Raw genomic sequence first — 12,327 nt, 5'->3', positions numbered from 1 at the left:
TCTGAGTGGGGTATTCATGTTAAACTGCGGCATGGTATCTCAGTGAGCTAGCACTATAAATCGGTATCAGTCCGGACTAGTACAAGCAGCCACACAAACACACACACGTACATGCACGTCGTTAAACCCAATTTCACTTCACCTCACCTATTGTGCGCGACATCTAGAAACACCATCACTTTGCCATCCTCATCAGAACTTCATCTAACACATTATTTTGAATCCCAGAAGCATTACATAACCAGGCGCACATCCCACAAAGCCGATTTTACGCTTAGACAATTGTATATCCCCTGCTTAATCACAGACTTTGGGCAAAATGGCTCTTTAAAGCGACAGGAATACTACATTCGACCTCAGTGGAACACATAACTGTTAATGTGTAGTATGGAATGCACGAGCGATAGTTCCAAAGAAACAACTGCGACATGTTTCAAAGTGCTCTGGCAGCGGGAATCAATGCTTATTCTCACTATCGGCCATTGTTGGGGATGCTCGGGGGCTAAAACTCACCCAAGGCTGACTAGGAGATATGCATGCTGAGTTTTAAATGAAGAGCCGGGTTACCCGTCGATTCAACCATCCTTTGAATTAAGAACCTAACGCCCAAGGTGAGGTTGAAGTATTATATTTGGTGTGGTTAAATGTACAGTAAAGTACGGTTATAACGAACTCAAAGGGACTACTAATTTGAGTTCGTTATAACCGTAGTTCGTTATAAGCATATATACAGCATAACTACAGAAAATAGTCTGTACCAAAAAAGTAAGTCCGTTATATCCGTCAGTTCGTTATAAGCGAATTCGTTATAGCCGTAGATTAATGTACATGTAATCTAGCAGTACATTGATCGCAATGTATGTTTATCTCAATTATACCACGACAAAATTGAACACGAACACTTCGGAGTTAGCTCAGATACTAAGTGGGTGACAATGGTATTGTCCATTGTTTTTAGTGGTTCACTATTTGAAGTGAAGAACCACTGCTTAAAGCTATTAAACAGTTTCGTGCAGGAACTTGCTTTACTCGCAAAAAAAACAAGCATTGGGAGTCTGTAGCACAGTAATTTTGTGAGCCAAAGCGTCGTGGCCACCCCTAAATTAATTAAGTAAGCCTCACATAATTCATTTATTTATGGCCATCACACCGCACTCTGTGACGCGGAGAATTGCGCTCATCTTGACCATTGTGACGTCACAGTCGTTTACAGAAAAGTATTATCATATTTCAAGCTATATGTCGTCCGTAAAATTTGAAATGCACTTTCCCAGTCGATATCTGTCGTGCCCAAAATATATTGCCACAAATACGTTGAATATAGTGATAACCGCAAATAAATATTTTGTAACCTATAACTGTATATATAATTTTGTAAATGACTACCGACAATGATTGAGAGAGACCCTAATTTCTATCCCTATTAGCTTCGGCGGCGACGCGGCGGTGGAATCGGCTGTTTCAAACTGAGAGGGTTATTGGGATTTGATACCTCTGATTGATCAATCAGCATCAAGTAATTTCCAAATCCATGGTATAGTTGATACTAATACTTACACTAACAAATCCGTAATTCTCTCTAATCATTTAATATCACAATATACATAGAGCCTCCACAGAAACGTTGATTAAAGAATTATAGCATGCATTTGGGCTCGCACCACATTCTACGACCGCCGGAAATCAAGAAAAGCTTTGCCTGCAGCTTATTGTGTTCACCTATTATGACGAAAACGCGAATTTGATTCCTCATATGGTTAAAATATGTAAGCGATTTTCTGGTGTCCCCCTCCGTGATATTTCGAAATATTATAAAAGCGGAGTAAAAACAAATGCGCTCACTCACTAAAAGGACAATGCAAGGGGAAAATAAATTGATGGCGTAAAACTTGTTTTATCATTTCCGAATGCGAACATTTTATGTTGTTTTAAAAAAAGCATTCGGAGATTGCATGAGTTTCATACCATTCTATAGACAAGTTTCTCCATTGAACATTCCCAAATGAATTACCGTCAGTTCATATGCTTCCGCGTTTTCATGGAATTGACATGCTAGTCAAGGGGATACTGGCAGGTGTAGCGTCAGGAGTTGACATTCGCATTCTATGTGGGCAGCTTATCCTTTACCGTTTCACTCATGAAGTCGGGCACAACTGAAGACAGAAAGAAACGTAAAGGTCAACGGGACGTTGTGAAGTCCTTCGGGACTGACAGCTGAGTGGCTGTGCAGAATTATAGGAGAAGAAAAGGTGAACAAGTTACTGAGGGCAGCTGGCGTTACTGGTATCTTCTTGTCGTTAGCGGACGGTGTGGTAGCCTAGTAGTTCATTCAGTTGTTCATCGGGTTTGAATCTTATGCTTGTTTGTTTGTTGTTTAACGCCGCACTCAGCAATATTCCAGCTATATGACGTCGGTCTTTACAATCCAATCCAGTGACTGGCATCATGAGCATCGATCCACGCAATTGGGATACGATGACATGCATTGCCCATGTCAGCGAGTCTGACCACCCGATCACGTTAGTCGCCTCTTACGACAAGCATAGTCGCCTTTTGCGGCAAGCATGGGTTGCTGAAGACCTATTCTACCGCGGATTCACTCGTCGAATCTCATGCTGGTTCAATGTAGTTTATGTACGTGTTTCTTCATCGGGCTTGAGTATCTTGTTGGTAAAATGTGTGAAGACCATTTGTGGTATCCCGTGAGTGATATTGCTGCAATATTGCAAGGAACATAAACTCACTCACTCTCGTCGTTAGATACCAACACGTAAAGGGAGATACAGTACTGTGATCTTTCGTTCGATTCCCAGATTTGATCCGACTACGATCAGCACCCTTGTCAGAACCTGTTCCTTTGTTTCATACAGATGACCATGGGGATTTTTGGCTTTCATCCAACAATGTGTAGACTCGACGTGATAAAGCTGATAAATAGTTCCATGCGACCTTAAATCGAATTCACTCACTCAACATCTGAGACATCGAACTTAATATACACTCTTCCAAAAAACACAGGTAGATGTTTAGTAAATTTATTGTACCTGATAAAGACCATATATTTAATTTAATATCATAGATAAAAATATGAAATTTTGAAGCTCAAAAGTTACATGTTGTGGCTGTACAAAGTCATTGAAAACTGTTCATTGTCATGTCACATAAGGCCACAAGGTTGCGCTGAACTCAGTATCTCGTGTGTCCGCCCCGAGCAGCAATCACGGCTCTGCATCTCCTCGGCAGTGACTTGATAAGTGTAAGAATCCTGTGCCATTCTGCTTGTAACGCGTTGGCCAGTTGTGGGAGTCTGCGTCGTGTTCTGATCGAGCACGTCGATCGAGTTCATCCCAGAGGTGTTCGATTGGGTTGAGATCTGGAGGGCAGGACGTTGATGTTAGCATTATGAAGGTAGTCTACCGTGACACGAGCTGTGTGCGTTGGAGCGTTGTCCTGTTGTGTACGAGGATACGACGAATTCGGTGGCGATAGTATCATGGTGTGGGGTGGCCATATCCTACACCACGAGATCTAACTTGATTGTGGTTCGGGGACATTTGACAGCAAATCGCTACATGAATCAAATTCTTCAATCTCACCTTCTTCCAATCATTGACTGCAAGAGGGAGATGTTTCAATGTGTGGCAAAACGCTCATTTCGACGATGATAAACACGTTGTCTTCCATCTCGCCGCTGAAGAAGAAATCGTGATTCATCGCTAAACCACACCCGTCTCCAGTTTCTCAAATTCCAAGGCTGTAAGGCATGGCACCAACGATGGAACCGTTGCAAAACTGGGAAGATAACTGGTCTTCTGAGTTTGGATTCCAGCCTCGCGAAGATGGTCCGATATCCTCGCAAACCAGGGATGCGTCCTGTAGTCTCCGTAGCTGTGGTATTGCGATGACGTAGTGGGAACAGTCGAATGTTGCAATCCTGTGCAGGGGTGGTTCTCGGACGATCTGCAGTGGAATTGAACTGTGTGTATCGGCCGCGAAGGCGGCAAATGGTGCTGTGGTGGACGTTGAAGTGGTGTGCAACAGAAGACTGTGATTCTCCTCTTTGGATATGTCCTATTCCCCTCTTTGGATATGTCCTATTCCCCTCTTTGGATATGTCCTATTCCCTCTTTGGATATGTCCTATTCCCCTCTTTGGATATGTCCTATTCCCCTCTTTGGATACGTCCTATTCCCCTCTTTGGATATGTCCTATTCCCCTCTTTGGATATGTCCTATGGAGATGTTACGATCGGCAGGGCTGAGTCCCGCCAAGTTCGACCATATAAAATGTTGACAATTGAATGACAAATTATTGGCTTATGTTTGCCGCTTTACAGCCACGACCACGAGTAACGAATGCCATAAGTTTCTTTGCTGTTTTCCTCCATGACATTTTTTAACAAATTTGATAACAATGCCGTTTGCAAATCGACAATGGCTGCGTGATGACGCACCGTTTGTCGAATATCAGACCACCAACATTTTCCAATAACATATATCCAATTTTTATACCGGATTGTCTGTGTTGTCAGGTTCAATTAACAACATACTGCCTGTGCGTTTCTTTTTTTGAAGAGTGTATGTATCTGGCTTTCGTGTGTTTTTTAACGAATAAGCTTCACGGGAAAGACTCAGGTACATCCATTAAATCATGTTTCATATAATTGGTGTCATACAAATTCAAAGACTATCTTTTGAGACGATATCCTATTTGAATCATTCATAATCCCTGTATGTTCATATGTATCTCCTAGTGTATATTACAACATACTTGATATATTATTTCAGGTATCTAGAGACTTGAAAATGAAGCGAGTGCTGGGATTATCTGTTCCCGAATATTCTTGAAAAATTATATCATGATTTGAATAAGTAGTCTGTCTCAAACGCGTATCCCAGGCCTCTCTGTCCCCAACCCCCTCATCACACTCCCCCAAAAACATAATAAACATATAATGGTCCGTCACTAATCACTTCAGCACGCAGGAGGATGTTCTCACAACATCACATAACACTGTTTCATTAATGCTATTGAATTATAGAGTCTGTAGGCGTCGGGACATCAAACGCTATACAGTGTTAATTGATTCAGCCTTGGCCAGTGTCTGAGATGGAGGTCAACTTTCTCAGAAGCTGGGCCGCCAGTTCCATAAATTTGTCAATGAACACTCCAGTTACCACTTTGTCAATGTACTTATTTTGCGATATCCCGCTGATGACTTTCGATTCTAGAGATAGTGGTGCTACAGAAACGCTAAACGTTTTTAGTTGTTATTGTCTCAGGAATAGTGTCGTTTAATCACATTGGCAGCTCCTCATGAGCATCTGATCAAAATGATGGCTGATGTGTGTCATCGCAAACATGATATCGCCAAGCTGTTTCCCTTGTTGATTATATTTTGTATGGAGGTTCCCTTACATGAATATACAATGTTATGCGTTGTCCTTGCAATGAGTATTATCAGCTTAGAAGAAAATGTCTCCCAGGACCATGTCTAACTGTGTAAAAAACACCAACCATCCATAATTTGATAAGATTGTCTTGATTCTATATGTGAGTTATTTCAGCTACTTTGCTGCAAGTGATTAGCAGTGAGTGAGCGAGTTGAGTTTAACGCCGTTATTAACAGTATTCCAGTTATATCGCGGGAGGAAATGTGGGAGGAAAACCCGAAGTGATACAGGTCTCAGACGTTTACCACATCGGTGAAACCCACGAGCCTGGTTATAGTGCTGACAAACCTTGAAACATAATCGGGACGAACCGGGATTCGAAGCCACAATCATAGGTTTCTGGCGTGTCGAAGGGACGCAACTCTGCACAGCGAATCGCGGCGCCTAAGACGACTGGGTCATCAGTGCCCCTACAAATGATTAGAGAGTTAGGATCATTTTTCAATGTCAAACGCAGTCCGCACAACGAAGTACCTGATAATATATTAATTTGTTTTCGGAAAGTAATATATTAGAACGTCACATAAGCAATCGTGTGAATATTTACACTTGTGAGACGAGAGCAGTTTGCAAGTAATGAGACGATGATTATCAAATGTGTTTTGCTGTTTCAGATGCCTGTCCACTGATAGAGAAAATGGGCGCTCTATGAGAACTCTTCCGTCAACACAAAGTGTTGTAAAGTAGGTAAACATAGTGTACTGGTTTAAGAACTCGCTGTATAAATTAAACCTTCCATCGTCGATTATCAAGAGCATTCCATCCCCATTCAATTTTAATGAACGCACTGGTGCCAAGATAGACACAATTCTTTTTTTTTTTTTTTTTTTTTTTTTTTTCGCTGGTGCCATTCATCACCATAGCGCCGTGACCATCTTCATCACTGATATCTTCGACACAGCATTTCCTTCACCAGAGTTAATTGATTGGATGGGGTCATTTAGCGTTGTGTCGTATGAAGCAAGCTCCGAATGATACTATGGTTATGAATAGGTATCGGGGATGTTGCCTTATATAATATACTACACAGAATAATGACGATTATTCCCTCGGTGATCCTTGGCGACGTATGGTCTTAGTTACGCGAATCAGTTGTTACAAGATCCGCTGTTAGGGGCTTCTGATTCCAGAATCGCCCTGGTTTGACTATATCAGATGCGTGCGTGAATTTCATCAATGTGATAAGCCTCATTTGGCTTGCATCCTACATTAAACCGACACGCAGTGATGGAACTGAAATACTACCGAATGCAGCCTCAAGTCAAATATCGATTGCGTTTTTGCCTTCTATGGAAAATGAGTTTCGTAATTTGAGGCATGTTTTAATTAATGAGAGTTTGGCTGGTTATTGCATGACATATTGGTAACGCAAGACACGAGAAACGTTAATACACGTAATCTTTTAAATCTAACTTCTAGATAAAGGGCGCATAAAATATACCGCAATGGTTAACAGTCGAACGCCATGCCCTAATTGAAACTGAAGCTGGTCCACATATTTGTATCATGTCCAGGGACATGACACAGACATAAATTTATATCGATTGTGGGGGATATTTGTAAAGATGTATGAGACCGCTGATTAGCTTCGAATGTCTTACAGAATAACATGGGAAGAGTTCACTGTGTCCCAAAATGAAATACATTATAAATTATTCTTTAGTCATAGAGTGATTCAGGCGATTTAATAATAAATATAATCGGTAGCTGACAAGATATATTCAGCATCAACAAGCAACAGAGTTGAATATGTTCTCTTTATTGTTTCAGAGTGGTGTCAGCATACCTCAAAGCTTAAAACATCCTGATTTCTGAAGACATCGCCACCTAGCGGCGATTGATCTATGCAAGGGCCGAAACCCAGAGTTGTAAGATAGCCTAGATGAGAATAGCCATGATTTGTTCGTGTGGTAAGCGGTCTTTGGAAACGCCTCCAATACTCGATGTGGAACGAATACTGCAAGATTATGCTTGGAAGGACTTTAAAGAAAAAAGTGGACCAGTTGAAAAGATATTCCTGCGAAGACGTGATTTTGATATTGAGGTTCCTATGAACTACTTCCATTTTGAAGACTCTGACACGATTCTAAAAACAAAGGATTCCAAAACAAAACCCAAAGCAGCAGCCGGGCATTCTATCCCAGAAACATCGGTCCTGCAGACGCAGTTTAGAAACAATACCAACAGAAGTCAGACATACAAGTTCAGAATAGAAAGGACAAGGAAGGCCACGATCAGCGTCACATTTCAGAGAGGATTTTCTATTGGCGGAAAGGCCCAGTTCAAACTTGGATTACCGAAGATGCTGTCTCAAGGAGGAGATGTTGACATGAGACTTCAAATATCCAAAACTACCGGGGAAACGTTCGACGAAACGTTGACATTTGAGGCCAATAGTGATATCAACGTTGAGGAGAACTGCAACTACACTGCCAATGTTGCCTTCACTGAGAAGGAAATATCAGCTGAGTTCATGGTGCAGACATTGATGAGAATGCCGACTGGAACAGCGCCAGTATACATCAGGAGAAAACGAGACCATGAACTTTATGCAACAGTTTTTATAAGCGACCTCAAAGACGTCTTCGCCGATTATAAAGCTTCAGCCGAAATCATTGACGAGTCTGCTAAGGACGCAAAGGTTGCTAGGTATGCAATCAAGTTTACTACAACTGGAATTGTTGAGGGGATGCGGCTTTCTGGACAGAAAATCTACCTTGATTCTAAGAAGTTAGAAAAGGGAGATACATCTGGCGTTGACCTACCAGTTGTGAGTCAAAGTGCAGCTGCCCTGATTGCAGGAGTCGGAGCCGCACATCATTCGGGATTATTTCGACCTAATTTCCCATCAGAGAGTGATGATGCTAAGGATGACTCCACAGATGGCGCCTCCATGTCTACATACAGAAGCATAAACAATGGCCAGTCTGAGACAAGGATTTTAAAGGCACCTCAGATTCCCACCATCATAACCACAGCTCCAAGCTCTCAGGAAACATCGCCTCCGTCGGAAGCTGGCACAAGCACAAGTCTTGAGACACAATCGCTTCCTGAGGACAAGAATGAAGACGTCTTTGAGAAGACGTCTCCTTGTTCCTCTGCAACACCTACTCCAAAACCAAGTCCTGGAAAATTACCCTCGAAGGAAGCGCCGAAGGAAGCGCCGAAGGAAGCGCCGAAGGAAGCCACGAAGGAAGCGCCGAAGGAAGCGCCGAAGGAAGGGCCGAAGGAAAAAGGAAAGGTGCCACTTAAAGAAACAAAATCTTTGTCAAAAGGATCTAAAGATGAGACTAAAGCCCCTGCGCATGAAATGAAGTCACCAACCCAGGCTCCAAAGCCGAAGGTTGTGAAGGAAGACAGCATTGGCAAACATAAAATGGTAAAAGAGGACAGTCTTACCAAAGCTGACGCCACCAAGCTTAAAGCAGAACCTCAAAGGGTTAAGCATGAATCGCAAAAAGTAAAAGAGGTCCCAAAGATGAAACCAGATCCCTCAAAGGTCCAGAATATTAAAATACTAACGAAACAGACATCTAATCCGAAAGAGTCAACAGACGCAACGGAGAAGCCAAAGGAGGACAAGACAAAGGATGAGAAGCCAAAGGAAGACAAGACCAAGGATGACAAGTCAAAGGACGAAAAGACAAAGGATGAGAAGCTTGTGATTCGGCGAAGCTTCAAACATGAGACTTTGGAGAGAATGGAAAGGGTGTCATCGCTTTCTGAAAAGCCAAGAATTCTGCCCAAGTCTGGGAGTTTACCCAGAACAAGTGTTCATTCGATTGAGCCGCAGAGTTCAGAGGAAGATAGTACAAGTAGTTTAAGCAAACTATCTAAGTGCACTAGTGTCTGATGAGTAGGCATACAATGGTTCTGGCAACCCTTTAGACATCCAAAAATGGTCACAGGTACGTACGTTGTAACAACTTTACTCAATAGCAAAGCAGGTAGACACAACAGGCATAAATATACTCGTATCATCTCATATATCCATGTTAAACGTTATTCCTGAACTTTCAAAACATAAAATTATCAAACAAATAGATGTTACGTCTGAACTCGAAGCATTGTAGGGATGTAGCTTAGCGATCCCAGCACATGTCACTTACATTACCAACATTTGGCCATGATCTATAATGTGCAGACATATTATAAATTAAGTGAACACAAGACAACATGATCTTTCCTACTGTTTTGTTGACTTTTCCCTTGTATATAGAAGGTAGAAATGTTGGTCATAAGACCCGATGAAGCTGCTATAGGAATGTGGAACATTGCCTTCAATGAAAAGCTATGAACATATTCTGGTTCTTTTAGGAATGCAACTAATTCAATACATCCAAAACAAGATTATTCTGAACGGGTTGAAAATTCCAGAAGATGGGATGTATTACTCACACAATATAGAATCAAACGACATTTTAATAACTTCATTGATTCTAATGAACGTGTAAACTGTAAAATATGAGTGTCCTGCAATTTGAACTTTCGGACTTTTCACTTCATATTAAAGCTTTCCCTGATGGGGATCTTTTATTTTGTAATCCAAAATTTGAACAAAAACGTAGAATTAACCAAGGGCCGGTGCATACTGCATATATTAGGTTTATTATTGTACATAACAGGACACCTTCGATTTCACACCCTTCATGGAAGCATATGACGTCATTAATTGTTTCGTGACGTCATAGAATACCAAAGTGACGTAGAGTTCAGGTAGAAAGAGAGTGTAACCGAAGCTTACTGATAATAGTAGCAATTTACCATGACGATAAACAGTATGCTGAAGATGTTTGATTCAGATCAACTATCCTGTCTTCAAATACTCAATAACACCCTTAAACCTGACCCGTCGTAGATCCGGGACAGAATAGGGTCTTCAGCAACTCATACGTGAAGGCGACTAACGGGATCGGTTGGTCAGGATCGCTGACTTGGTTGATGCATGTCATCGTATCCCAATTGCGTGGATCGATGCTCATGATGTCAATCACTGGATGGTCTGGTCCATACTCGATTATTTACAGACCGCCATCATATAGCTGGAATACCGGTGAGTGCGGCGTTAAACAACAAAGGAACGAACAAACGAACAATAACAGCCGCACATCTGCAAACATATGCTGTACATTTCCAAAGTCTTAACTTTGGCAGCAGGTATCATGCATGTCACAAGATGAGAACTGCATTGTAGCTATGTTTTTGTACTTATTATATTGCATCAACAGTACGTTGACATCTGTTGCTGCTTTTTACCATGTAAGTGTTCCATAGTTCTTTTAGCATCTTTTATTGCGGAATGACACACGAAGATGGGCGACGTGGCAAGATGTGAGTTTTTTTATGTCCAATTCAACAAGCCTTTAACAAAATTGCTACCTAGTCTTGTCCGTCATGTCGCTCGGAGAATAGATCATAGTTTACTGTTTGATGTCACATGATGGACATTTGTCGAGCCTAAAAGTTGATGGTGATCTCAGCTGTATAAAATGTATTTTTGCACATAAGAACACTGACACTAATTGTGATAAAGCACAGGTGATATTTCAATTGCCGTATGGACATTGTACATAGAGCATCTCGAACATTTTATACTGAATATGTTATCAATGTGAATTAAAGAATGATGCATTGTTTTTCAAAAGTAATTCGGACAAGTCAAGTGTAAAGGCACAATGTGAACAGTCGTGAAAATAATAGATATGTCTGGTTTGGCATGCATTGTATTGTATTTGCCTGGGACTAAGGTATATCGGATTGACATGCTAGATATATGTTTGTTAATTAGATCAAAACTTTAATAAGAAAGGTGAATAAAGAAATATAAAAGGTAATGATTCATTTCCGTATTGTTTATTTATTTAAATATTTATTTATTTACTTATTTATTTAACATGGTTGTGTGATTTTTTTATATGGATTCAAATCAACACATTAACAAAGATTTGGAATAAGTCGAATAGACCATTCACCATACCTAATATTAAGAAAGTAATTTCATAAATTTGAACAAATTATATTTAATTGTTACGTGTGAATTACTTTAGAGTCGGGCATCAATTTGAGCATCTTCCTGAGACAAAGATTAGGCTACTTCAAAGCTTAGTCTCTTCAGGTAGCTGTTCTTATCTCGAATGGCTTCATAAAAATGACAACCGTAGCAGATGACCCCGTTGAGCAGATAACGGTAACAGTTGCGATTGAATCACTGGCAGACAACTACAATGACAGATTACCAAAGTAAAGATACTTATTACTGCCGAATTTCGCTCTTACATTAAAAGAGGCTTACAGTGAGTGGGTGAGGTAGGTTTAACGCCCATTTATAAAATATTCGAGTTATATCACGGCGTGGCAGCTTAATGTTGGAGGAAACCCTGAAATAATGCACGTATCAGGCGTTTTCCACTTTGGTGAAACCCACGAATATGGGTATTGTGCTGACAAACCCAGAAACATATTCGCCGCGAACAGTAATTCCATCCCACAATCACAGGTTTCTGGCGTACCCAAGGGACACAACTCCAAGGCCACCTGTGTCCCGGAGGCTAACAGACTACACAGTATCAAGTGACACTCTACATCGCGGGAACATTGAACGCTCGGCGGGTGTCTTTTAAAAAAAAACACAATATCTCAGTCACCGTGATGAGCGTTCAGCAGCGGAACCCGGATGTTGATTTTGTCAAACGTTCTGTGATTGGACTATTTTACCACCGAAACGGAGGCTTACAATTGTTAGTGTAGAAACAAGGCTTTGCTATATGCAAGTGGATACTGTTTCCTCGGTAAAACGCTATTTGCGAAGATCGTGTTCACTTCAAACAAGAAAGGCTTACTGCGATTTCTTAGGAACCAGTATTTTTTCTCAACT

General features: G+C 41.1%; 1 protein-coding gene across 1 annotated transcript in view; it reads left to right on the top strand.

Moving 5' to 3' along the window:
• LOC139441592 (uncharacterized) overlaps positions 1–11,249 on the top strand; it is a 68,917-nt gene extending 57,668 nt beyond the window's left edge. Inside the window, exons 2-3 of the mRNA XM_071222409.1 lie at positions 6,068–6,136; positions 7,224–11,249. Of these exons, the coding sequence (XP_071078510.1) occupies positions 7,336–9,306 (1,971 nt within the window). The 5' untranslated portion in view covers positions 6,068–6,136; positions 7,224–7,335 and the 3' untranslated portion in view covers positions 9,307–11,249. The remainder of the gene's footprint in view (positions 1–6,067; positions 6,137–7,223) is intronic.
• Positions 11,250–12,327: the final 1,078 nt, after the last annotated feature.

The sequence above is a fragment of the Haliotis cracherodii genome, unplaced genomic scaffold (assembly GCF_022045235.1).
Source record: "Haliotis cracherodii isolate W230 unplaced genomic scaffold, xgHalCrac1.p SCAF_41, whole genome shotgun sequence".
Taxonomy (NCBI): domain Eukaryota; kingdom Metazoa; phylum Mollusca; class Gastropoda; order Lepetellida; family Haliotidae; genus Haliotis; species Haliotis cracherodii.
Note: the sequence above shows the minus strand (reverse complement) of the source record. Positions and strands in the feature narration are given on the sequence as shown.